The following is a 27,871-nucleotide window of genomic DNA, read 5'->3' as shown; positions in this document are numbered from 1 at the left end:
CTCTGAAGTTCTCTGAACATCTTCTCCATCATTACTTTGAACTGTTTCTCAGATAAATTGCCTATCTCCTCATCACTTATTCCTTCTTGTGGGATTTTATCTTGTGCCTTGGCCTGGGAGATATTCTTTTGCCGCCTCGTATCGTCTATCTTTCTATGTTTGTGGGCTCCTTCCACAGGCTTTGGGATTGTTGTTTTCTGATTTCTGGTATCTGCCCCCTGGTGGATGAGGCTGGACTAGAGGCTTATGCAGGTCTCCTAGCAGGAGGAGCCAGGGCCTGCCCACTGCTAGGTGAAGCTTGGTCCTGGACCTCTGGTGGGTAGGGCCTTGTCTAGAGGTGTTTGTGGCTTAGGAAGTCTGCTGATGGGTGGGGCTGCGTTCCCACTCTGTATGTTGTTTGGCCTGAGGCTTCTCTACAGGCAGTTGAGTGGGGCTGGGTCTTGGTGCCAATGACGTCAGCCTCCAGGGAAGCTCCTGTACTTGAACACTCCTGAAATGTCTGCCACCAGCTTTTATGTCCCCTGGGTGAGCCGAAGCCGTCCCCCACATCCCCAGGAGACCCTTCAAAACCAGCAGGCAGGACTGGCCCAGGTTCCTATAAAGTCACTGCCTCTGCCTTTGGACCTGGCACATTCGAGATTCTGTGTACACCTCCCAAGAGAGTGAAGTCTCTGTCCACAGTCCTGTGGGGCTCCTGGAGTTAAGCCCCACTGGCCTTCGAAACCAGATGTCCTAGGGTCTCCTCCTCCTCCCAGTGCCAGAACCCCACGCTGGGGAGCCTGACGTGGGGCTTAGAGCTCTCATACCTGTGGGAGGGCCTCTGCGGCTTAATTAATCTTCAGCTTGTGGGTCGTGTACCTGGGGGGTATGGGGCCCAATTATATTGTGAGCACGCCCCTCCTACCATCCTGCTGTGGTTCCCTCTTTTTGTTTCTGACTGAAGGCAATCTTACTTGCTAGGTTCCAGCCTTTTTTTTTTTTTTTTTTTTTTTGATAGCTGTCTAGCAGTCAGCTATGGTTTCATTGTGGCCATGAGGAGAGGCGAGCTTGTGGTCCTACCACTCCGCCATCTTGACTGGAAATCTCCGGAAGGAAAGCAATCTTTAAAAACTGAGTAAGTTTCTCAAGGGGATGCTAGGTGAGCTTCATGCACTGAGACATTAAAACAGCCTATCTAGAACGTTGCTAGGGAATGGGGGTGCTCCGAAAGCCGAAAGGAATGTGTACTAACGACGGTGGTTCACAATGTTAAAATTTTTCTGTGAACCCACTGGAAATATAAAATGACAAATAGAATTTGAAAAGTACTTGGGAAGAAAAAGATCTGGAAAGAGCTGTTTACAAGAAGAGAGCTACAGCAAGTGTACTGGAATCTTGGACATTTGTGTATTATGAATGCATGGACATTACATTCCTTTTCAATTGGAGTTGCAATTTCGAAAAAGCTGTTCCTTAAGAGAAACATTAAGATGAATCTGAGGTTTGGGGCTCCACCTATAGGTTGTTTGAAGAATAGAATCTCCTGTCGCCAAGAAAAGTAGCTGGGAAGGTGAGTTTTTATGCATACTTGGAAAGGTTTTTTAATGTATGTGTATTTTTATAATTAATGCTTACATTTGCACTTAAGTGGTCAATTTTGTTTTAGACTTATCTTCTTCCTGTGTTACCTGCTAGTTAGCTGTGAGTTATATGACTTACTTCCTAATAACTAAAAGCCTTTTGTTTGAGGTAAGAGTGTCATTCTCAGGTGAAGACTATAAATTTCAACAAGAGTTAAATAAGATACGAAACTTTGGGACTATTGGAATGGTACACTTTGCGTTGAGGGATTTTACCATTTTGTATTTGGTTTATGTATTTCTGCAAAAATATTGGCATGTGACCAAGCATTATACCTTTGAGTGCAAGGTAAAGAATTGCGTGCCAGTACATTTATACTCTTTGAAAAACATTCATTCATTCAGTACCTACTATGTGCCAAACACTATTCAAAGCATTGAGCATCTATTAGTGAACAAAGCAGACAAAAAATAAAACAATCCTTCCCCCAATGACCTTATATTCTAGTGATGGGTGAGGGAGTGATGGACTCCGAATAATTATATGATAAATAAGTAAATTACATAGTATATTAGAAGATTCTAAATACTATGGAAGGGAGGAAGGTATAGCTCAATGGTAAAGTACGTGCCTAGCATGCATGAGGTCCTGGGTTCAATTCCTGGTACTGCTATTAAATCAATCAATCAATCAATCAATAAAACCTAATTACTTCTGCCATTAAAGAAACACATTAAAAAATTGGGTCATAAGGTACATGCCCCCCAGGACACCACACAGATTCACCAGTTTGTAGCAGGATATTTTAAACTTTAGAAGGATTCACAGCAATATTTGACATCTGTTAGGTACTGTGTGAGCTGGTAGCTAGCAGGCAGTTCACAGTTTCAACATTAGGTCATGTTAAGTTCCTTTCAGTGCTGTCATATCACTGTGAACCTGGGGATTTGGGGAAGTACCACTGGAAGATCAATGTGGAGCAGGAAATGAGGCTGGCAGTGTCCAATTTAATTCCACAGTCTGAGATATTGTACAGTGCCCAACAGTCACCCGCATTCCGTCAGCAAGTAATTGTGGTCATTTAAGAGGGAAATAAAAATAGTTTTCTTTTAATTTATATGTATTATTTTTCAAATGTGTACTTGGTTCTTAAGTATATGTATTATTTTTCAAATGTGTACTTGGTTCTTGGTCATTGTATTATTGTGCAATGTAATGTATTATTGGAGCATTTTTCCTGTGGCTACTCTAACAAATCACCACAACTGGTGGCTTAAAAAAGCAGAAATTTATTTTTTCACAGTTCTGGAGGCCAGAAGTCTGAAGTTAATACCACTGGGACAAAATTAAATTGTCAGCAGAGTTTACACTCCATCTAGAGTTTTTTTTTCCTATGAGTTTGCCTTTTTAATTTAATTTTTTAATTTGTCAATAATTTTTAATTTATATACAATTTGAAAAGATTACTTTCCATTTAAAGTTATTACAAAATATTGGCTATATTCCTCAGGATGTGCAATACATCCTTGAGCCTGTCTTATACCCAATAGTTTGTGCCCCCTACTCCCCAACCCCTACACTGCAACCCCCACCCCCACCCCAACACACACACACACACACACACACACACACACACTCATCCAAGCATCCAAGTCTATTGAGGGAGATTTCATTTCTTGCACTGCCAGCTTCTGGTGGCTGGTGGCTCCAACATTCCAGTCTTTGCCTCCGAGGTCATATTGCCTTTTCCTCCTCTGTCTCTATCAAATCTCCTCTGTCTCTGTTTTGTAAGGACACACCTGATTGCATTTAGGGCCTACTCTGATAATCCAGGATAATCTCCCCATCTCAAGATCTTCAATTTAATCTCATATGCAAAAATCCTTTTTCTAAATAAGGCTGTAATATTTATAGATTTAAAGAATTAAGACCTGATCTCTTTGGGTGGCCATTATCCAGCCCACTACAAACATAAATACTAATTAATTATTGATGCCTAAATACTTAGTAAACGGGACTGTTTAGTATTTCTTTTAGCCTAGAGGTGAGACACCAAGCACTCTGTGAATCTGGAAAGTTTGGGAAGCTTCTGAGTTAGGAGGCTCTCCCAATAATCCAGGCAGGAAATATGGAGGCTTGGACTAGAGTGGGAACAGGGAAAAGTGGTTAGGAGTGGACGAGTGCCATATACAATCTGAAGACAAAACAGATGGAATTTGCTGCTAATGCTCTGAATATGTGTTTGGAAAGGACAGAAGTGACCTCAAAGGTCTCTGGCTTGAGCAACTGGAAAATGCCATTACCATGAAATGAGATGAAGAATATTGATATTGTGCACAGACCAGGTTTTTTTGCTGGGGAGGAGGGCAGATTTGAGACTCATGAGCCCTTAGATTGTTGTGTTTTGACTTCCTATGGACTGAGCAAATACGGACACGAGACATTAGACAGAGGAGACTCAGAAAGCCTCGTCTAACCCAGAGTTCTAACGAGGGGAGAGCAAATGGGCCTCTGCTTCAGGGAACTGAAAATTACAGGGCCCCCAAATTTCAAATAATTATATCAAATGATGGAGCAGAGATTCACAAAAATGGAGGCAGCAGCAGGGTTTCTGAATCTCACCAAACCTTCTCATGGAACTAGATCAACCAAAACCAAATGCCCAAGGGTAGCATTTACCAAGAAAGTAGAAACACAGAAACAATTGAGTGGGGCAGACCTGCATGGACCCACCATCTGCACCAGAGGAAGTGGCAGACAGGAAGACGCATCTGATAGACATGGGAGCAGAAGGCCTTGGAAATGACAGCAGGTATTCCCTGGAAAGCACTGGGGGCCCGTTTGAGAACAGCAGCTGAGACTGGGAGGGGTTTTGTCAAGCCCCAAAGTGAGTAAGGACAAGGGCCCCAGGATACCATTTGGAGGGCTGGAGCCGTCTAGCCCCTCTGCATCTTCAAACTGAGCAGCCAGAGCTCCTTTCCAGTGTGTGGCCCACACAAAGCAGAAACTTCTGGGAGGAACAACAGGCACAAAGGGAAATGTCTTGATAAAAGTCAGGGAGGGGAACAGAGCCAGGAAACCTCAGAAAGCAAGCCACTATGTTTTTGAATACTACATTAAAAAAAAAACACAGAAATTCTGTGAAGTTAGAAAAGTGATCCTCAACCACACCTCCTTTTTCTTTCTATTTTTTTTAAAGCTCCAAGTCACTCATTTTAAATTCTGAAAAATTATTCTCATGATGAAAGCAAAAAAAAAAAAAAAGCTCCAAGTCATTAATTTTATTTTTACTGTATCAGCATGGGATGGCAAAAATACATAACACTACAATCAACTATTAACATACAGAAATGTATCCTTGAATTCCTTACAGTCATTTTCTACTTTAAAATCTGTTAATTCATATTCAAGTAAAATACATGACTTCTTAGTAAAACTCTCCAGTACATATAAACAAGAATTTATAACTTCCCCTTTAAAAGCAATGTTCTTTTTATTATTGAGAATTTAATGGTTTAGACCCATCTTTTTTTTTTGATGTTTAGAAAATTTAAATTTACTTACCAGGAACAGACAAACCAAACCTAATGTAAAGAGAGCTTTCCATAAAGCCCACTGGTTTATGCCTTTCCAGACGCTCTTTCCATCACTTTCTTCTTCCCTTTCTCCAGAAAACTGGTGTTTTATCTTTACAAGTTCTCTGTCATTCCATGAAAAGTCTGTTCTTCTAGTTTCATTGGTGAACAGTAGTAAGATAGCCAGTTTACTTAAATTCTAGACTTCCCTTCTGGGAGCAAATGATGGGGTGGGATTTGGGGACCAGTGAGATACGGATTCTGGTGAGATTGAGAGTCATTCACAAAAAATTATCTCCCTATAGTAAAGGGAGAACAAATACAAACCGGGTTCCTGTAGGTAGGCAAGAAGCCAAAATGAGGAGGAATGGTGAGGCAACAGGGCAATGTGATTAGGTCCTAGGCGATATGTCCTCTTTTTTTTTTTTCTACATATAAATATTCTTTTATTTAGCAGACACGAGAGCTTTTTAAAAAATTCATTATGTCATTCATTTTAGAAAAGTTTGTTTTGGTCACTCCCAACACCATCACATTTTAGTAACTGGTGCCGTCATTATTTTAAAACATTTATTTTTTATTTTATCTATCTATCTATCTATTGGTGCCATTATTTTTGATAGAAGAATTATTCATCTGGAGTCTGATGTTATGGGAAATTTTACACATGATAAAGAAGTTTCTTCCGAATCGAATAATAGTTTGAGAATGGGGGAAGGCTTTCAACACAGATGAGGTCACCAGCTGTTCTAGCCCTTCTGAAGAACCAGCAGAAGTAGCTGCATGAGGGATTTAGGTTACTTAAAGGAAGATTTCCCCATGTCCTTTAAAACAGCGAGATAAGCTACTGACGGAGGGGGTGCTATGCCTTCTGATGGTAATTATGAATAGAAACCAAGTAATAATTACTAGTAACATGTCGGTGACCAATCCTTGAGAGTTAAGGTGGTGAGAAAGGATATGGCATTACACCTGGTCTCTGGATCGCTGAGTTTCCTGGGCTGGTGTGTGACCATCTTGGTTGAAATCATAACAAAATCATATCATATCATATATCATACATATCCCATCACAACAAAAGCTGATCGCTTTCATGGGGTCCTTTCTCGTTACTCTGTTCAATGATAAAGCCCATTGGTTTATGCCTCCTGGAAAACAGTTATTCCAAAACAGTATAGGTGAAGCTTTGATGAAGCAGCCATAAAGAACAGGTTTCCAGGTAGCCTCACACCTCCTTTTCAAAGAGCTTTCAAACTGGTTTCACCTAAAAACTGGTAACAGAAAAGGACTGGGATCAAACCCCAGGCAAAGGCAGTATAAGAACAAAGAGAATAAGGAGCAGACTGGCATCTCCTCAGACAATAAAAGCAAGTTGGAAAAGCCAGGCCCATAAAACAGATCAACACTGTAACCTGCTATTTCAAAGGTAGCTGAAGATGTTAGGAAAAACAGTGTGAAAGATGAAAGAACATGGGCAGAGGAGTGAATGGGAAGTTATGGTTTATTTTAAATTTTTTTTTAGCGTATTGATTTCTCACATGAGTTTTTTTAAAAGGAGGTGCTGGGAATTGAACCCAGGACCTCATGCATGCTAAGCACCCACTCTACCACTGAGCTATTACCACAACCCTCGCCTAGGAAGTTATTGTTTAATAGATACAGAGTTTCTGTTTGGGATGATGAAAAAATTCTGGAAATGCTAGTAAATGCCACCCATGGGTGTTTGGTTTTGGTTGATGTATTTCCATGAAAGGGTTTGGGGAGATTCAGAAACTATGCTGCTGCTTCCATTTTTCTGAGGTCCTGCCCAGTCTTTTGACACAAATATTTTGAATTTGGATAGTGGTGGTAGTGGCACAACATCATGAATATATTTAATGTCACTGAATTGTGTACTTAAAAATGGTTAAACTAATAAATTTTGTTTTATGTGTTTTACCATAAGAAAAAAAGATGAAAGAAGAGCATAAATCAGAAATAGGTAACATGATAGAATGCAGGGCAGAATTCAACATAAACCAAAAAAAATTTTTTTCAGAAATGAAAACTAAGTTAAAAATGACATAAGAGTGAATAAACAGAATGGACAATGTCTTAAGTGAAACAACAAGAAAATGAGAAATTTTTCAAAAGTCAAAAGGAAGATAGAAAGAATTATAGAGAAATGGCAAATATAAAAGATGGGCAAAAAAGAAAGCCAGGAAAATTCTGAGAAGAGTAATACAAATACATTTAAGAATTTATTATAACATGAAAGTGACATTTCTAATCAGTGGGACAGTTTAGTCAGTAAATTGTGATACATACACATTGGGGTATAAATATTTCTCTGGAAGGATTCATGCATGACAAAAGTAGATGTCTCTGAGGAGGGAAATGTGTGGCTGGAGAACTTGGGGGAAAAGGTGAATTTCCATTCCTTTTGTACTTTTTCTAATTTTTCTAATGTTCTTTCATATGAATCTGTTACCTCTGAAGTCTGCCTGAGTTCAAGCCCCAGCTCCCCCAATTGCTAGCTCTTAATCTTGGACAAATTCTTGACACTCTCCAAGCCTATTTCCTTATCTGTGAAATAGGGGTCAATAACTTATCCCAGTACAGAATAAACTCTCAATAAATGGAAATTATTAGTGAAAACAACCCAAATGTCCATCAACAGAGGAATGGGTTTTTTAAATGCGGTACATATGAGGAATATTACACAGCCATAAAAAGGAATGAAGTACTAACACCTGCTACAACATGGATGAACTTGAAAAGATGATGCGAAGTGAAAGAAGCTGGACCCAAAGGTCACATTTGTATTATTTTATATACATGAAATGCCCAGAAAAGCCACATCCATAGAGACAGAGAGCAAATTAATGGTTGCAGGAGCCAAGGGAGGAGGGAATCGGGAGTGACTGCTGATTGGCTTTCTTTTTACAGTGATGACAATGTTGTGGGTTATATAATGGTAATAGTTGCATAGGCTTGTGAATGTACTAAATGACACTGAATCTGTAGTTTCAAAAGGTAAATTTTACAGTATGTGGATCATATCTCAATAAAAAATAATTTTAAAAATGAAAATTGCCAATTTTCCCATGATCTTTATCCATTGTCCCCATCCCTCCCCTCTCTCCACTTCATTCCTTGAATTGCCCTCCCTCCTGTTCCCAGCCCCGCCGCCCTCCCCCACCCCTACTCCCTCCAGCTGCCCCATGACGCCTCCCGGGGAGCATCTCGGGACCGCTGGGTGCCTGCATTCTGTGGCTGTTGAAACGGCGAGCCAGGTGCGCACGCCCGCCTCTCTTACCCCCGGAAAATGGACGCTTCCAGCGGATTTTTCTCGTGCGCTTCGGTTGATGGCGAAGTTTAGAGAAGGCAGCACGTGCCTAGGTTAATGGAGGAGGACCCGGTGGGCCCCTCAAGTTAATAATATTTAGATCCCTCCAGAAGTTTGATCCCGTCCAGAGGTCACTTCCGGATGCTGTCTGAAAGCCAGGTTGGCCACCTCCGGGCAATTGCAAATACTGAGGACTTTGGGCCTCAAATTCAGGCCTTGGACCTCCACATGCAATGTGACCTCAGCCCTTTGCTGAACCTCACTAGTGAAGTGGCACCGTAACATTGGCCTTGGCTGTTGTTAGGAAGGTTAACTGAATAGTGCATTCACCGCCCCGGTGCATAAGTGCTGAGTAAATGGAGATTATATCCCGAGCTCTGTTCTGCGTGGGCCTCCTGTTGGCAGCAATTCACTTGGCCCCGCCCCTGCTGTGAGCTGCCCCCGGGATAACTCTGAGTCCCTGCCACTCATCTGGTAGATTTCCCTATTCCCTGCTATAGTCATACATGGATAAGGCAGATCAAACCTTTCATACATGTGTTCTGAATCTCCTGTTTTCTAAAATACCTATCTGGTGGTCCTGAGACATAAGGCCAACCTCAGGAGACTTTTTCTATTTCTCTTAGTCATCCTAGACACATCTTCCGTCATCTCCAACTCTACTCAAATTTTATTCTTTCAACCCTAATCTCAGAGCCTGCTTCTTGTTTCTGCCATTTCCCGCACTCCTGCTTCTTTTCATAAACCCATAAAATCTCTCCCCTTTTGGCCTTCCTAGCTCTGGGCCAAGTTTCTTCCTCTTTCCTCAATTCTTACCCCTATTCCCCCATTCTTCCCTCCAATTTTCAGTTCTTTCTTTCTCATGCAGCCTTTGATTCCTACCCCCACCAAAAGAACTAAACCAAAACAAAATCAAAACAAAATAAAACAAAAAAACCACAGTTAACAGCACCTCAGAACTCAAATGGCTTCTTTATTACTCAACTATTAGTTCTATTACATTTGTTTATTCAATTTTATTAACTTCTAAAATATATCAGAATAAATAGAGAAATTTATATCTATCTATATATGTAAAAACAGCTGGTACCTAATGTGGCACCAATACTCCTATCAGCTCTTACTTTGCATATCCATAGTATAGAGAAATGTCCATTTCTCTTTCCCTCTCAATGAAAAATTGCATTTTCCCCAAAGAGGTGTATTTGGCAGCAATCTCACGCTCTTGTTGGGCCCGCCTCTTCATGGCCTCCCGCTCTGGCCTCTGCTCTTCTGTGATGGGCGTTGACATGACTGGCTCAGGAACATTGGGTTTCCTCCATGGAATTGGTTGGAAGCTGAAGTCTTGGAGTAGAAATTGGTTTTGAGACTTGGGTGGAGACTGGTGCTTGGTCACAGCAGTGGAAACAGGCTTCTGCTGGAGAGAAGCACAAGGTGAAGTTTTGTAGGGTGCAGGCCTAGAAGCCGGAGCCTGAGGGACACTAGGCCTGGTAGAGTTGGTCAGACCTGGTCGAGTTGGGTTGACCAACATTGGACGAACTGGTTTGGCAGGACCTGCCAAAGATGCAGGAGCTGGCCGGGCTGAATTGACTGCAGTAGGTTGAGCTGAGTTAGTAGAACCAGGCCGGGCAGGGTAAGCCACAGCAGGCCGGCGTGAGGCCAGAGGCTGTGGCCTCCGAGAAAGAGGTTGAGCTTTAGGCTTGTCCACGGTAGGAAAAGGCAAAGGTATCAACTTGACCTTCCCAGGAGGTGGCAGCTCATACTGGGATGGAGATGCACACTCTTTTTCAGCACTGCCATCTCGTTTCTGGGCTTTGACTTGAGTTTTCTCAGGACCCTTACCCCCACAGCAGGTATTCAGCCATGGCTTGATAGCTGAGGATGGCCTGGGGTCTTTGAAGTTGCCTAAACTTCCCGGGGCCCGAGAGGAAGAGAGTCCAATTTTCTTATCATCCTTCTTCCCCAGTGCATGAAAAACCTGCACAGACTCCAGCATGTGCATGCCGAGGCAGCTTCGGGGCTTTTTAAAGTCCTCTTGGTTAAACTCAAGTTGATTTTTCTTCCGCTTCATCTTGGGAGTGGTTGACTTCACGTCTGCCTTCACTTTGTTCCCTGACTGCTTACTCTCTTCAGCTTTCTTGGAGCTGTTTTCTTTGGTCCTTTTGGTCTTTTCCTGCCCATGGCTCTTAGTTTTGCTGATTCCGCTAGATGCAGGCTTCTGAGGTTTGCTGTTAGAATGCTTGGCTGGGTTTGCAGGAGCCCTGTCACTGAATGTAGCATTACGAATTACCACTTCTCCCCCTAATAGGCACTCTGGGTTCTTTGCCTGGATTTTGGCCTTGGGAGCATCACTGACAGGCTCAGAGATTTTATGTTTGTTATTCCTGGGTTGATCAGAGGGAGCTTTTATGACACCCAACTTTTCCTGCACCTGATTCACCTTATTGGTTCTGGTATCTGTGACTTGGATCACCGTGAAATCTATAAGTTGATCTAAGTTCTCCAAAGAGCGAAAGAGCTGGGGACTGTCAATATCCCTCACTGGTGTAGTGATGTTTGCAAAACTACTGCTAGATTCAGTCTCATTTTCAAGTGTCTCAAGGTCCTCAAAACTGAGGCTATTCTTTCCCAGATCAGTGTTTTCAAAACCAAGCAGCTCCTCTTGGCCAGTGGGATCAAGGCAGGCCAAGATCTGGTGAATATCAGGGATCTCTAAAGGGAGTAGTGGAGAATCTTGGTTTTCTAATGGGATTTCATAGGCATCCAGAGGCTCTGAAAGCTTGGCTTTAATATCATCCAAATTCTTATTCTCCATTTGTTCCTGGCTTGGAGCTGGAGGCAGTGCCAGGAGATTACTGGAACTCTGGACTGGAGCAATCATTGAAATGTCCCCAAGTTCAGGTGGTGTGTTACTCTCAAGTATCTGGATATTTCTGCTACTGCAGGACTTGGGGAATTCTGGAGTTTGTGACAGACAAAATGTCTGACTTACAGGTTGTGATCCCAGGGAATTCTCCATCCCCAGGGAAGTCTCCATCACTACAAAGAGATCAAGGAAGAAGTCAGTCCCTGGTAAGTGAGATACTTCCCCTAGACACCAATATAGCAATCACGTACATTTCAATGACAGACAAGGCATTTCTACTAGCTTTTCTTGAGGACCATGGACAGCACCCTATGCTAGGAGATAAGAGGTGACTGTTCTAATTCTTACTGGAGATCATTTGATGTGATTCATTCATGGTTTTCTTTGTATTTCATAGAGTTGTTATAAGTCAAATAAAAAATAAAAGTCACATTTTTAAAATATGAAATGTTTGACAAAGCCTAGCATTTTCATTTAGTGCCCTTTCAATTCTCCCCACTTTCCTGAGAGAATAAGAACACTTCACACCGTGAACTAGGAAAGGAGAGGGGTAGAGCTCTTCCTGAAGAACCACACAAGAAAGGACAGAGTCTTCACCTGCTTATTCTGGACAGGATTTTGGAATGCAAGGTCTTAAATCCTGGTGTAAATTAAGGAAGTGAGGGAAAATTAACCTGCATTATCGTGATAAGAGTTCTGAAAGATTTCCAAAGAAACTATTGCAATAGGTCAGAGAAGGGAGTTAAACAGTGTGGTAGTACGGGGGATGGATCAACTAGAGCAGCGAAAACTCTCGGGGTTCTTGCACACATAGCATAGATGATCATCACAGTGCCCCACTTTCCCGCCTGCATTAGGTGCTCTTATATAGAGTCTGAAAACAGAAAGCACTGAGAGAGGGTAGTGGTTTTTAAAGTCTCAGGATCTAAATTCTACCTGTCTGTACACCACTTCCCAGCTGCAGATTTGACCCATTTTTGAATGCTGATCTTACTTTTTTCCTTCCTTGCTGTTTTGTAGTCACCTTGAAAACTTGTTTCTGTGATGGGTTGAGCAGGCACAGAGTAGTAGATTCCAGAGGTGGAAGCTGGTGGTAGGATATTTGTGGGCTGAATCTCTTTGAGTACCATTACTATTTCTGGTTGAGGGACAGTGGTCCTACTTCCTGTGTATGACACTGCGCCACAGGTTTGCAGGCAGGGGTCAAGTTCTCCAAACAGTACAGGACCCAATGTGCCTTGATTATAGTAATATACCTGGCTTCCTACCTGGTAGGGAACTGAAAGGCTATGTCTCTGATATGGAATCTGAGATGGTGTGCCCTGAACAAGGCTGGCAGAAATTGATGGATACAGAGAGACCATGTTATTGGCATCTGAAGTTTTATCATACTGGGCTGCCATAGACATGGAAGGAATAGCTGCATCCTGGTCAGTGACAGTCACAGTCAGGTCTCTGAGTAAAGAGGACTTCTTTTCACTGCTTCCTGCGATGTTCCACTCAAAAATATCTGGATGGGAAGCAGCTGAAGTGGAGATCTGGCTCTGGCCAGAAACTCCAGGCAACATAGTGGTGTTAGGATGTTGGTAATGGTAGGCACTTTCCAGGACTGGCTGGAAAGAGGTGCCAGAGGCTGCTGATGGCAGTAGCCATGCTGAACTGATGGCTGGAGCAGAGACTCTGGAGAAGTTGCAGGCGCTTCCTGTTAGGGGAGCTGTGCTGCTCACCACAGGAAGAGAGAACTGCAGAGGATTTAGAGTTCCAAGTACAGATGGATTTTGGAAATTTTCTGTAAGAAATAAGAGGGTAATGAAATGATCAGTAAGACTGATAAATTCTCACTATGTTGGAGGATCAGCATTATCTTAAAGGTCTTGCTGTCAGGATGCCTCTAATATCAAGACTTACTGAGATAGCGAATTAAACAGCTTGTGATGGTTGTAAGGGCTGGAGCAGTTTGACAGTCTTCTGTATTAACTGCCTATGTTCCCATGTTGGGCACAGATGTGCAGGGGACCCAAATGGTGTGGTTCATACATTGTTCTCTAGGCCAGAAACAATCTTCTCCCTGCCCTGTCTTTCCCATATGCCTGCATTAGTGTTGACTTGTATGCTATTTCCTAGAATGGAAGGATTTTAGAACTAGGAGGTTCTTAGAGAACTTCTAACAGTCTCATTTCTAGAGTAAGGAAACTGAGGGTCAGAGAGATCAGGTTGACTTGTTCAAGTTTTCTCATTATGTTAATATCATCACCAGATTTCAGAACCTAAGTGTCCTGACTTTCTCACCAGGACTCTGCTCTGACACTGCCAGAAACCAGGAGAAACAGCCCTTCTAATATAGGCATATATATATATATATATATATATATATATATATATATATATTTTTTTTTTTTGTCCATTAGAAAAGAGTACAGGTTTTATCACTGTAATCTTCAGTGTCTCACTCTGTGCAGTTCCCATGCTATTACCTAGAGTTCATATAATGCTCAGTCCAAGTTGCAAATTTGGGGGGGCAGGTAATTAGGTTTATTTATTACTTTTTTTTAATGAGGGTACTGGGGATTGAACCCAGGACCTTGTGCATGGTAAGCATGCGCTCTACCATTGAGCTATACCCTCCCCCACCCAAGCTGTAAATTTAAAGGATCATTTTTACCCTCTTCAAGCCTGGTTTCTGATCCTGCCTCAAAATGATTACTTGAAAGTGAATTTCTTTTTTGGGGGGGGTAGATAATTAGGCTTATTTATTCACTTATTTTTAATGGAGGTACTGGGGATTGAACCCACAACCTTGTGCATGCTAAGCTCTACCACTGAGCTATACCCTCCCCCTGAAAGTGAATTTCTTAAGTGCTTTTTGAAAGAAAAAAGTTATTTAACTCTCTGAGCTTCAGATTACTCAACCATAAAGTGGTTGCAACAGCAACAATGATAATAGCAGTAATAATTAATACATAAATAAAAGTAATATGTTACATATGATTTACATGGAGGAAGATATAATAAGTTCTGGAAAGATAGAGAAAAATCATGAAAAACACATCACATAACTAAAAAGAAATATACAGCTATTAATGGAAACTGGGGTAGGTAGCAAGAATTAAAGCATAATAAGTTTACTAATATATGAAGTTCTGTATCAGACAAGCAATATTATGAAACTGAATATTGTCTACTCTATTTTAGTGAATAATATTAACCAAATAACACAATAGAAGATAATTTTGAATGAATTCCTAGCCAATACATACAGAGATGATATACCAGTAAAAATGTGTAACAAGCAATAAAATGCAGTAAATGTGAATGTATAAGTAGCACAATATATGCAGACAAACATTTTAATAAAAACTGGTTCAAAGCAGACAGCAAATTAATAAGTGTGAAGGAATTCAATTATTGAGCTCATTCATATTTTCCTGAATATTACCCAGCAAGTAAGAGATATTAAGCCTAGTAGAAATGTGTATTTTAATTAATATAATCATATAATAAGCAGAAAGGAAAGCTTTAAAAGTATCATGAAGGTTTTTAATATTTATCCTAGAACCTAGATTATAATCATCTTCAACCTCTAAGAAAGTGACATTCCCAAAGTCTGAAAAACAAACAAAAAAATTTCTAGAATCCAATTAAAAGAGCTTTCTAAATGTAGGTCCCAAGAGGACTTAAAGGACTCCAGAACATTGTTTTAGATCAATGTGGGTTTAGAGACGGGTTTAGAGATTTGTCTTCTTAGTAGTTCAGATCTAAAAATGGTATTGATCTAAAAAGATGGCTGTTGAAGGGGAGGGTATAGCTCAAGTGGTAGAGGGCATGCTTAGCATGCATGAGGTCCAATCCCCAGCACCTCCTCTAAGAATAAACAAATAAACCTAATTACCTCCCCCACCAAAAAAAAAAAAAAAAAAGAAAGGCTGTTGATCAGTGTGCTCTCTGTGTTCAGAAGGAAATAACTGTAACGATGAAAAGCAGCCTTCCCTGAGAGCCTACCTATCATACCATCCTTAAAAATTTTATTTTTAATAGGCCAAACATCTACATAGTTTAAAAATCAGAATGAAAAGAACACTGAATATCAGCCCCCTAGATAACCATTTTTGTTAGTTTCCTGTTTACAGGAAGCATCATTTCTAAAATATATTTCAGAAATGTTTATATTCAAAACTGTCAAGTACCATCTGTGTTCAGAGAGGCAATAAAAGAAAAACACTGAGTCTGACTTTGCTGATGAGCTGTTTCCCCAGTGATACCCTATTCTGGCCTTGCTTTCCTTCCTAGTCTATTAATATAAGCATTTACTAAAAATCAACTTTGTTTTGCCCTGTTCTGAGCAGATTTCACTCTATGCCCTTTCTGCTTTAATTTAAAATCTTTGGTTCCTACCAACATTCCCACCAAACTGCTTTTTCTCTTGAGAGAGCCTCCTTGCTCTCCCTTTTTATATTTTCTCCTCCCTTTTGGTCCCTGTTGGCTTGTGCTGATAAAAACAATCCCAAACTTCCTTATTTTTGACTATATGCCTCCTTAGAGCCCAGTCCTCTCCATCCTCTCTCCTTATTTTCTTTTCAAGTACTTTAGATAGAAAACTCTAAAACATGTGAATAGTACTTTTTGAACAGCATGAAATTTAAAATACTAAACTTGAAACCTTAGTGGAGGGAGACCATTACAGATGAAACATCTTGGCATATATTGCTAGCTTTCTACAACACCTGAGTTTTCTCTGTTTCTGTTGGAACACTCTCAAGAAGCCTCTGATTTCATTTTCTACACAGGTGCCCTTTAAGCCTTAATATTAGAGAAGAAAGGGACCAGAGAGACCAACCAATGTAATATCCTAACATAACAGACGAGGGAAAACTGACTTTGAGGATCAATGACTTATCCAAAGTCACGCAGGTGGTAAATGTCTGAGCTCACTCACAGTTTTCTGAATATTACCTAGCAAGTAAGAGATATTAAGCCTAGCAGAAACTGAAGTCAAAACTGAAATTAAGTCTTCAAATTTCTAGCTCAATACCCCGCCCCATTATTCCATGCTGTTTTGAATCTACTACTAAATTTAGGGCAAAAAAATATCTAATGAAGAACTTTTAGAAGTTTCTTTCCTTACCTGAAATGGTCAGAGAAGAAGAAATATCCACTGCAGATATAAGAGACGAGGATACGGTACTAGAGGATGGCTGAGTGGCTGAAGCCAAAGAGCACATGTGTCCAGTATGAACCGGTCACTGGTCACTGGTCACTTGTGATGATCCAAACTTGTTTACAGACAGCTCCATGGAAACCCCAAGATTCTACCAGGTGGTGGTAGGTTTGGTGGGAGAATGATGTCACAGAACAGGTAGTTTAAAGGTATGAGATAGCCAATAGGGAAGTCAGATTCCCAACAAGAAGATGTGATTGGGCAGAGAGAATGCAACAGCTAAATTTCTGAGCTCTGGGGAAGTGAAATCCTACAAGACAGATTTACTTTCTTCCAGGCTCTTATGTTAGGGAAATCATCTCAACATTTCTTATAGATGTTCATTATTACAATTGGTAATAGTTACTTATATTCCATACAGTATTATATCTTATATATTATATATGTATAATTATATACACTTTATTAATTTCCTTAGAGAGAAAGGAAAGAGCCTCTGGTTTGAACAATTACAGTTGTTCTGAAATCATATCAGTTTATCTGATTAGTGAACTTACTGCAGCTTTTTAGGAGCAAAAGAAGGGATTAAGGAGCTCTTTTTGTAACTTGGTTAAAGAGTAGGGTGAAGTTTGTTGAGTGTATATTGTGGAGAATGAAGTGGTCCGAGGCTCTGCTCTTTCCGTTTCTTCTCCTTGAATCCTACCTTCCTTGGGCTGGGCTGGGCTGGGCCAGATTGGACACACATTTCTTTTCTGATCTCCTCTTTTCTTTCTTTCTCTCTTCCTCTCTTTCTTTCTAGGCATTGTTTCTGGGACAAGCCTTGATCTTGCATTCTTACTCTCATGGCTGTTACTTCTGTCAACTTCCAGCAGCAGGGTCTTCTTTTTAGTGCTTCATGCTTCACAGAATAGACTGTCCACTGAAAGTAAATACCAGAGAGCTAGAAGACACAGCTGGTTGCAAACCTTCCCTCTTCCAGCCTTTGGCTACAATTCTTTTGCTCATAATTTGCCATCTCTGTCTCCTTGGGCCACCCAGGCATCCTGCCATCCAGCTTTTTTACATGTGAGAAGCATTCTAGATACTGTCCCTTCCCCTTCTCACATAAGTATATCCAGTGTGGCAGTTACTGTGGCCTCCTCCCCCTTGCAAACAGCCATTATAGAATCTTGGACCTCTAGGATTCTCTGCCTTGCATGCTTGGATGCAAGGCCAGGCCAAATGAAGAGGAGAATAATTAGAAAGGAGGAGGACATTCAGTGGCAAGGGAGCAGGAAAGGGCACAGGAAAAAAGAGGTTCATGTGGATTTTTCAGTTTCTATGAAAAATAAGTTGACACATTTTGGTCTCATTTTGTATTAACAGAACAGCCAATTGACAGACAGATAGAGATACAGATTTAGATATATTTATGCAGCTAGATAGTGCAGCAACTGCCATGAATTCTGTACACTAAAGAGAACAATCTTACATGTATTTTTTACTTTGTTTTATGTCTTATTACCTTATTTATATCATTCACTGGTATGTTTATCAAACACAGATTGTTTTTATTTTTTTATTTCTTACTTTTTAAAATCTAATTAAAACTTTTTATTGAGGTTTTTGACACATAACATTATATTCATTTCACTTTTACAACATAATGATTCAATATTTGCATGTATTGCAGAAAGATTAACTCAGTAAGTCTAGTTAACAGCTGTCACCACACGTAGTTACAGAATTGTTTTTTCTTGTATTGAGAACTTTAGATCTAGTTTTTTAGCAACTTTCAAGTATGCAACACAGTATTATTAATTATAGTCACCATGCTGTACATTACATCCCAACAACTTATTTATTTTATAACTAGGAGAGTACACTTTGAGTCCCATCACCCATACTGACCACCTCGCCTGACCCCAACCTTTGGCAAACACCAATCTATTCTCTGTGTCTATGAGATTTAGTATTGGTCTTTCTCTGCCTTATCTCATATAACATGATGCCCTCAAGGTCTACCCATATTGTAGCAAATGGCAAGGTTTCATTCTTTTTATGGCTTAATAATATTTCATTGTGTATGTATATATATCACATTTTCTTAAGCCATCCACCCACTGATGGACAATTAGGTCTTAGATTGTTTCCTTTTCTGGGTTATTATAAATAATGCTGCAATGAGCATGAGAGTGCATATATGTTCTTTCAATTTAGTGTTTTCATTCTTTTCAGATATACACCCAAAAAGCGGAATTGCTGAATCATATTGTGGTTCTATTTTCAATTTTTGAGGAACCTCCATAGTGTTTGCACCAATTTACTTACCCAAAAACAATGTACAGTGATCCCTTTTCTCCACATCCTCACCAGCATTTGTTAGTTCGCGTTTTTGGTAACAGCCGTTCTAACAGATATGAGCTGATCTTTGGTTTTGGTTTGCATTTCCCTGATGGTTAGTGGTGTTGAGCCTGTTTTCATGTACTGATTGACCATCTGTATGTCATCTATGGAAAATATCTATTCAGATCTGCCTGTTTTTAAATTGAGTCGCTTGTGTTTTGGCTGATGATTTTTTTTTAGTTCTTTACATATTTTTGATATTAATCCCTTATCAAAAACAGTTTGCAAAAGCTTTTTCCCAGTCATTTGCCTTTTCATTTCGTTGATGATTTCCTTTACTATACAGAAGCTTTTCTGTTTCATGTAGTCTCACTTTTTGCTTTTTGCTTTTGTTGCTTTTGCTTTTAGTGTCATACTAAAAAAAATCACTGTCAAAACCTATGTGAATGAACTTGCCACCTATGTTTCCTTTTAGGAGTTATATGGCTTCAAGTTTTACATTCAATTCTTTAATCCAGTTTGAGACAATTTTTGTGTATGGCATAAGATAGTGGTCCAGTTTCATTCTTCTGCGTGTGACTGTTCAGTTTTCTCAACACCATTTGTTGAAGAGACTGTCCTTTCTCCTTTGTATATTCTTGGCTGCTTTGTCATAAATTAATTGACCATACAAGTGTCAGCTTATTTCTGTATTCTTTGTTCTCTTCCATTGATCTATGTGTTTGTTTGTTTTAGCAATATGAAAATTTATTCTTTAATACTGCAGTAAGTCCAAAGGGAATGCAACTCACGTGACTGACTCAATTCAATATGACCGCAAATTACATCCTTCAGAGCTGCCCCTTTTCCTATACCGCCATCCGTGGAGTTGGCTTCCTCCATATGTGTTTGTTTTTAATGCCAATACCATACTGTTTTGACTGCTGTTGCTTTGTTTGAAACCAGGGAGCATAGTGCTTCCAGCTTTGTTCTTCTTTATCAAGGTTGCTTTGGCTATTTGGGGTCTTGTGGTTCCATACAAATTTTAGGATTGTTTGTTCTATTTCTGAGGAAAACGCCATTGGAAATTTGATAAGGATTGCATTGAATCTGTAGTTTGCTTTGAATAGTATGAACATTTTTAAAGTATTATTATTCCAATCTATAAGCATGAAATACTTTTAAGTTTATTTGTGCCTTCTTCAGTATTTTTCATCAATATTGTACAGTTTACAGTGTACAGGTAATTTCCAAATTTATTCCTAAGTCTTTTATTCTTTTTAATGCAATTGTAAATGGAATTGCTCTCTTAATTTCTCTTTCTGATAGTTTATTATTATTGAATAGAAACACAACAGTGTTTTGTATCCTGAATTTTTTATTAGTTATAACAAGATTGTTTTTTTTGATGGAGTCTTAAGGGTTCTCCATATGTAATATCATGTAATCTGCAAATAGTGACAGTTTTACTTCTTTCTTTCTGCTTTGGATGCCTTTTTTTCTTTATTCTTTTGCTTAATCGCAAGCTCTCAGCTTTTAACTGTTGAGTGTGATGTTAGCTGTGGGCTTGTCACCTATGGGCTTTATGATGTCGAGGTACTTTTCTTCTATACCCACTTCAATGAAAGGTTTTTTTTTTTTAATGGCAAAGAAGGTTAAATATTTATTTCTTTATTGAAGTATAGTCAGTTTACAGCGTTGTGTCAATTTCTGGTGTACAGCACATTGCTTCAATCATACATAAATATACATATTTTCATATATTCATTCATTTTCATATTCTTTTTCACCATAAGCTACTACAAGATAGTGAATATAGTTCCCTGTGCTATACAGTATAAACTTGTTCATCTGTTTTAATATACCAGTCAGTATCTGCAAATCTTGAGCTCCCGGTTTATCTCTTCCCACCTCCTTCCCCTCTGGTAATCATAAGTCGGTTTTCTATGTCTAACACAGATTGTTTTTCATTGCTCTGGTTTCTTCTACATGGTTCTGTCTTTGTCATATTTTCAAGGAATCTGACATTGTAAGACATATTGCATGTTTTTCTCTTGACAGTTGTTTATTTTGAAGCATCGTGAATTAACTTAATCTGATGGATTTTTACGGGGAAACTTAAAAAGGGGTCTGTGAAAAAGGCACCGTGATGAGTTGCACTGTGCACCCAAGCGTAAGGGGCAGATATCGGCTGTCAGCCCGACTTGGCCTGGATTGCTCCGTTTTTGTTGCCCTGGTTAGTGCTTTTGTCACTAACCACTCTTGCGACTGTGACAACGTGAGTTATGGCTGAGTTTCTAAGGATCTATATGTGGAGTAAGCTGGTTTAAGTGAGGAAATCTATGGACCTAGTCACTTTCATTGGTGGTAAGCTTTCAGGGGTGCACAGGTCGATTTGTCTGGGGACTTTCTTAGTACCAAGAAGATAGCTCATAGATGGGACCTCCAGACACATATTTAATTCATAGTCCTGTTTTTCCTATTATGAGATACGAGTTTTTTTCAGTGACAAAGAATGATATTTATCTGAGAAGAAATTGTGAAATTCATTGCCGTGTAGAGGTATGGCTCGAGCTTTTAAGTTTTTTCCAAGGTATTTTTTACCCTAAGCTTCATACTCTAGATGGTCCACTACCCTGATACTAGTATGTAATGTGAGGCTAAAAACATATACTAAATTCCTGCAACCCACATCAGTCTGTCTTTTCTCTATATTGCCACGGAAATCAGGGGAATTCATAGCTACTGCAGGTTAGGGTAGGTGGTGTGAGATTGGGGAGAAGTATGGTTAGACTAATGTTGATAGCAGTAAAATGTTTACATATTAAAGTATTCAATTCAAACGTTTAATTCTATTTAGGCAAACCCTTAGTTAGGCCCTTCCTGGTTCCAAGCCTGTACAACTTACTCACTCTCTCTAATTCTAGTCATTGAACGTTAGCTTGGATGCTCAGCATCATCTTAACTTCTAAAAGAATCTTACATATAGGAGGAAGAAACTAAAGCGTTCCAGTTCAACACTTTGGAACTTAGCATCAAGCCCTGCCCTGACTTAAAGCCTAATTTTTATAGTTAGGGTATTGTATCGTCCCATAGATCCACTTCGTGCATTTTGTACCCATCAGGGTAACTGACACATGTCTTGGTGTAACAGACCTAGTCCATCTACCCCTGAGGCTCTCCCTAACTCTTCCCATTGGCAAGTTTTGATTTAATTAAATACTGGAATCCCTCAAACCCTACGTGGTACCTGGAGCCCTACCAGATACTGGTAGGTTTTGTTAGTATCAAATACTCAGCTGTCCAGTGCACCTATATTTTCCATTCCAGTGTACTACATACACATGAAGGCATTCTTTTGCCTCATGTTGACCCCACTCCCATCCAAAGGCCTATTCTTTACTAGTTTCCATACTTTCTGGAAACACTGTTATGCCTAGGTTTGGATTTTTTGTATTATAACTATGACTGAGTTTATTCCCACTCCATGCTCATATATTTTAGCAAATTGGAAGTATGAGACCAGTATAGCTTCTCTAGTTTCTGAAAGAGTTATATCGCGTTTTGGATATTGTCATTTCTTATACATATTTGTATCATTTGTACTTTTTGGCCATCATATGCCTTAGATTTTTTTCACAAATTTCAGAAGAATATTTTATGATTTAGCACCAGATTTGAATGTGCCTAATTGTGAGTTTGCAAACTGCTGTGCTAACGTATGTCTTTTTTTCCAAATATCAGTTTACTAATATTGACCCGTTTTTAATTATGTGGAAGTTTTCAGAATTGTAAATGCTTGTGGATTTAAACTTGGTGAGAATATGACTCTCCCAAAGATGCTAAAGCCAGTGATCTTTCATATTCATTCATTCATTTATTCAGTAATTCTGCTCTTCCTGACCCTTGGTTTACCCAGCTCTCAAATGGTTGTGAAGATTACTAACAGTGTATGTAAGATGCTTCCAGAAATTTGAAACTAAAAGGTAAACTAACAAAAAAATTGCTATTGTATTTATCTGCAGTTTAATCTGGAATTTAGTACTCTATTTTACCATCAGACCTACTGTAGGACATGCAGTACTTTGCTGTTCCACTTGTGGCAGAATTCATACTTTTTCTAACAGATCTCTATGCCTAATACTGTGTGGCAATCTTAGACTTAAGCTCCACTGTTAACTCTCTCAGCTTTTTTTTTTTTGCAAACATAAATACATGCTGTCCACCTCTAGTGTGATACCAGGCACATGACAGGAACCTAATAAAAGTTTCACTGTAAGTGAGAGTGTAGGTTGATATAATATTCTTGGAGGGTAATAAGGCAGTATCTTCCAAAATTTTAAGTTTGCATCGCCTTCATTCCAGCAATTCTACTTATAGAAATTTAGATATAGTTGTATACATGTACAAAGATGTTCACATTGCAGCCTATCTGTAACAGAGGACCAAAAAAAATGAAAAAATGCAAAGTCCATCAACATTGTACTGATTATATAAATTATGATTCTTATAACCAGTGAGATACTACAAAGCCACTAAAAGAATAGAATGCATATAAGCAGAAGTTTACTAGAAAAAAATCAATATCCAAGATAGATTGTAGAACATGTATAGTATGCTGCTTTTATATAAAATATAGGATCTGCATTACGTACAAATATTTATATACGAGATACAATAAGTGTGAATGTAGGCTCTTGGAAAATGTCTGAAAGAACCACGCAAGGAACTGGGAGACGGACCATTTTCCCTGTCCTATACTGCTAGAATTCCGAAGGGTACACACACGAACTCACAGACCTGCGCTACCCACCAGCCGCTGGCTAAGGAGGGCACTGCAGCCCGCAGAGAGCTGTTCACTAATCAAGTTTCTCGGGCAGCTGGCGTGATGACGTCATCTCGGCGGGCCCTGGCGCACGCGCAGTAGCGAGAAGGCCTGGGAGCTGCGTGGGTTGCTGCCTAGGTGCTTCCGGTTCGGGGTCTGAGCTGGCGCGGAGGGCCCAGGCCTGGCGACTTTGGCACTCTTGGCGTTTTGTCGGCGGCATCTTGGGGGCCACATGAGCCAATGGCATCATGCCCGGGGGCCCTGGGACCAGGCACGCAAGTTTCCTGGAAATTCCTCTGTCAAGAAGAAGGGCGGAAACCACATCCCCGAAAGGTAATACGCCTTGGACCCCGGGTGTGGCCCTTCCAGCGCTTAGCTCCTGCGCTGCGCTTCACCTTTCGTGCGCTCTGCCTGCCGCTCTTCCCCCCGGCGGGCTTGGCCCGGCCGCCCTGCGCTCGGGGACATTGACCCTCTGGCGGCTGGGTTCACGGTAGCTGAGAAGGAGAGTCTGATTTTCTGATTTCTCCCCATCGTTTTAAAGCGAGGTGCTGGCCATTGTTCCTTGGGTAAAATGCAGAGGGATTGCTTTTTCAGATGGGACTGTCAGTGTTGAGGATACCCCTTATTTACCAAAATTGGGTCCCCTTCAGTTCCTCAAGGTGTGTTATTTTGGCACAGAAAATGTGAGTAATAACTACGTTTGAGTGGAGAAAAACCCACCGGTACCGCCGAATTTTCCAAGAAAAAAGTTGATTTATTGTGTTTTGGGAATCACAGAGGGTTGCTTTCTAACCAGTGTCACTTGAGAGAGCTACCTCTGTACATTCAAATGATTAATTCTGAGACTGCTTGTATGTGCAGTGAGCTTTTTATTCCTTGATATCTTCCTTTCCACCGTCTCACACCCCGTTAAGTCCGCTTCGGTTTATCTCCTGAATTTCTTTCGAATCTGTCAACTGTCCATCAGCATCCTCGTCCTGAATTTGCCTGTCAATTGCAGTTAGGCCCTAACTAGTGTCCATATATCTACTTCTGTTTCATTCCAATCCATTCTTCACCCAAGAAATGTTTTTAATTGGCAAGTTGGAATATTGCTCATAAACATCGCTCAAAAACATTGTTTTAAGAATAATAATAATAAATAAAAACTCTTGGGCTTTAAGACCTCACAGTTTAGAATCCTCTCTGCATCTCTAGCCTCATCTTGTGCCACTTCTGTCCTCACTTTCTGTGCTTCTGTTACACTGAATTAACCTTTGTTCTAACTCATCCTAACAGAAGTCAGTTCCAATATTACTTTTCACTGTGATTCCTAGCATTAAGTGAAGTTCACAATCCCTTTTCTGTCAGATTTTCTTTTAAGATATAAACTTAGTTTCCTAGCTATTGAGTTTGATGGCATTAGTTGGATGAGGACTGAAAGTCAACTGTGAAGTGAAAGAATTGAATTTTTAAGTATTTTGGTCAACATGCATGTATTAATGATATCTTAGCATTCAGGACTGAGCTAGGTTTTATGAGGGATACAGAAGTTCTGGCCATCTCTGGTTTTAGATAGTACCTTGTTGGTTGAGACCTTTGCACTGTCTTGTTGCCTTTCATCTGTTTTCACGATGGGGAAACAGGACGAAGGGAAGTATAGGCTGTTACTAGGTGGGGTTGAATAAGTGGAGCAGCAAAATGCAAAGCAGAAAGAAGAGGGGACCTACTGTCCAGAGCTGTGATTTCCATTTTCAAGGAGCCTCCATCCTATTTAGGGAGATAGGCTACCATAAAATTTGCTAACAAAAAATGTGTTAATAGGTGGAAAGACTATCTCCCAGTTGGACAGCGGATGCCTGGGACTCGTTTCATTGCTTTCAAAGTTCCTTTGAAAAAGGTAAGCAAAAGTTAATTCAGTATTCTTTCAGAGCTCTGAATTCACCATATAGACCCCTGGTTCTCAATCCTCTCATGCTCCATTTTTTCTTTTTATAGCAAATACTTTGTAATACCCCGCTTTGTTATTCTGAAATGAAATTCATAGATAAATATAACTTAATTTTAAAGGAAAAAATCAATATAATACTCTAACTATAAACAAAGAATAGATAAAATAATTTATAATAAAGTAATATGTATTTCAATGTGTAAATATTTGGGCATGACTATACCAGAAATAAAGAGATAATCAGTTGCTTGCACCACAAATGCAAAAACTGCAAATGCAGACTGATTTAGGTGGATTATATTGTGTTAGTGGCAGGAGTTGCCGTGAGAGTGAACAGCTCTTACTAGATTTCCAAATAAAACAAAGTACAGTCTTCACTAGGTTGATAAGGTGGTTAATATCCTGGAAAACTTAATGTACATTAAAACTGCCACACACACACACAAAAGCTTTGTGTTTATTTGTAAAATACAGTTAGGTTCTGAGGCTTAGGTAATTACCAACAGTTTTTTTGAATGTTGACTAGGTTATTCAAAAGTCATTGAGGATGTGAGACATATTTGTAGGACTATTCCGAATTTAGCAAGATGTCTAACATCCATTACCCCCACCAACTAAATGCCAATAAGACATTCACAGCATCACAACCAAAAAAATAGCCTGGATGAGCAAGGTCAGAATTTCAGCCTGGAAACTGAAAATTGTTTCTGTTTGACTGAAAAAGGAATAGATGGGGAAGGTATTTGACAAATATAAAAATGATGAGAGAGTTTCCACGTCTCATTGAACTGCCCGGGTGGCATGAACTAGTATCAGGGAAAGCCCACCGTGAGTGTATTGGGAATTTATTTAACTTGTGACTCAGAAGTCAGGGTTCCTTTTTAACCTACTGTGTTAGTTCTTCTGCTTCTCTGGACATAAAATTAGTCATTTCATAAAGGTAAACATATGGTTCTTATTTACATCCACCAACACCAAGTATAGTGTTTGACATATAATAAATACTTAGCAGATCTTTGTTGAATGAATGAGTGGACTCCCAACCCACACTTGGAGTTACTGTGAATTTTCTCCTATGTTCCTCCTCCTCTCTGTGCAGTTGTCCTGACTCCTCATGTCCCTACTGCGTGACCTCTAAAAGTGGATTCCTGAGGTTCTCCATGGGTCCCTGCTTATCACCCTTGTCTGAAAGTACATGAGCAGGAGAAAAAACAGGAAGACTTTCTAGCTTCCTTTCCTCCACGCAACCACAACGCTTTCCTTGATGATGTCATTATAAAAATTGTCTTTGAACTCTGTATACTCACGTTATTTTATTCTGTATTTGGCTTGTTTACGGCACCATAAAGGTGATTTCAAAGCTGTATGGTAGCTCCCAGTGCTGTCCCTGTTCATGCAGTGGAGTTAAGGAGGTAAATTACCGCTGTGTGGCAGTGACACGTGGCTTTGGTTCCCTGGCTGTTTTATGGAAGTCACCCAAGGAAAAGCAGCCTCAGTACTTGACAGTCGCTTCTCAAGCATACTGGAATGTGAAATAGAGTATGTGAAGTGTCAAATAAATGCCATGGCATTGAGGTAGAAATGAGAACAGACGGGGTTAGTCAAGGAAGGTTTCCTAAAGGGCTTGTGACTTCAGTTAGTTTCTGTCCGTTACTTAAGTTATCTAAACTAAAATTATTTAAAGTTTGTGACTTAGGTTAGTTATCTTGGTTATTCTTCAGATAGCTGGAGATAATAATTGATCTGTCATCTCCACGTCTGCAAGAAACTAACTAGAGAAATTGTATGCCTTGTTGTTTGTTTTGTTTTATTCTGGGGGGTGGTAATTATGTTTATTTATTTTGTTTTAATGGAAGTACTAGGGATTGAACCCAGGACCTCATGCATGCTAGGCATACATTCTCCCACTCAGCTATAACCCCCCCCCCCGCCATATGCCCTGTTGCAATTAATTTATTCTTCAAAGCTTTTTCAACATTATGCAGAAGATTCAGCACTGTAAATCTGTCAAATCTTCTTAAGTTGATTTATAAATTTAACAATAGTTCAAAGTAATTTTCTGAGTTAGGCTGATTCTAATACTCATATAGAAAAACTTAAACAGCCAGTAAAATTCTGAAAAAGTAGAATAATAGTGGAAGTAAAGCATCTAGCTCTACCAGATTTTAAGCCATATTAAACGTGTCTCAAATAGATAAGCAACAAGGACCTCCTGTAGAGCACAGGAACTCTATTCAGTATCTTGTAATAACCTATAATGGAAAAGAATCTGAAAAATATATACTTTGCTGTATACCTGAAACGAACACAGTATTGCTTATCAACTAT

The 27,871-nt window shown here is 39.8% G+C and overlaps 2 protein-coding genes and 1 non-coding gene across 5 annotated transcripts in view; 1 reads left to right on the top strand and 2 right to left on the bottom strand.

Annotated features, from left to right (window-relative positions):
• The first annotated feature begins 8,419 nt into the window (after window positions 1-8,419).
• Window positions 8,420-27,871, top strand: part of LOC140685623 (RNA/RNP complex-1-interacting phosphatase-like) — a 32,455-nt gene continuing 13,003 nt past the window's right edge. Inside the window, exons 1-3 of one of the 3 annotated variants that reach the window (XM_072937466.1) lie at window positions 8,420-8,516; window positions 11,458-11,535; window positions 25,417-25,492. In XM_072937466.1, coding sequence (XP_072793567.1) covers window positions 25,448-25,492 — 45 coding nt within the window. In that variant the 5' untranslated portion in view covers window positions 8,420-8,516; window positions 11,458-11,535; window positions 25,417-25,447. Of the gene's footprint in view, window positions 8,517-8,546; window positions 8,623-11,457; window positions 11,536-23,709; window positions 23,947-25,416; window positions 25,493-27,871 lie in introns of those variants that run through there. The other 2 variants (XM_072937467.1, XM_072937465.1) reach the window with 2 other exon arrangements.
• LOC140685622 (uncharacterized protein C2orf78-like) lies at window positions 9,417-17,614 on the bottom strand. Its single transcript, XM_072937464.1, has 3 exons — window positions 16,452-17,614; window positions 12,354-13,118; window positions 9,417-11,502 (listed from the first exon to the last, which is right to left on the bottom strand). Exons 1-3 carry the CDS (start codon window positions 16,546-16,548, stop codon window positions 9,584-9,586), a joined length of 2,781 nt encoding a protein of 926 aa, XP_072793565.1. The 5' UTR covers window positions 16,549-17,614; the 3' UTR covers window positions 9,417-9,583.
• On the bottom strand, window positions 13,883-13,954 carry TRNAG-ACC (transfer RNA glycine (anticodon ACC)). The gene has a single exon. It is a non-coding gene; the product is annotated as a tRNA-Gly (tRNA).

The sequence above is a fragment of the Vicugna pacos genome, chromosome 15 (assembly GCF_048564905.1).
Source record: "Vicugna pacos chromosome 15, VicPac4, whole genome shotgun sequence".
In the NCBI taxonomy this organism is placed as follows: domain Eukaryota; kingdom Metazoa; phylum Chordata; class Mammalia; order Artiodactyla; family Camelidae; genus Vicugna; species Vicugna pacos.
This window is presented reverse-complemented; position numbering and strand designations above follow the sequence as displayed.

Coding starts and splice junctions, on each gene's coding strand:
- LOC140685622 (XM_072937464.1), bottom strand. CDS start 16,548: ATGTGCTCTTTGGCTTCAGCCACTCAGCCATCCTCTAGTACCGTATCC. Junction 13,119..16,451: donor TTCTTCTCTGACCATTTCAG/GTAAGGAAAGAA, acceptor TATTTCTTACAG/AAAATTTCCAAAATCCATCT. Junction 11,503..12,353: donor CACAGAAACAAGTTTTCAAG/GTGACTACAAAA, acceptor ATCTCTTTGTAG/TGATGGAGACTTCCCTGGGG.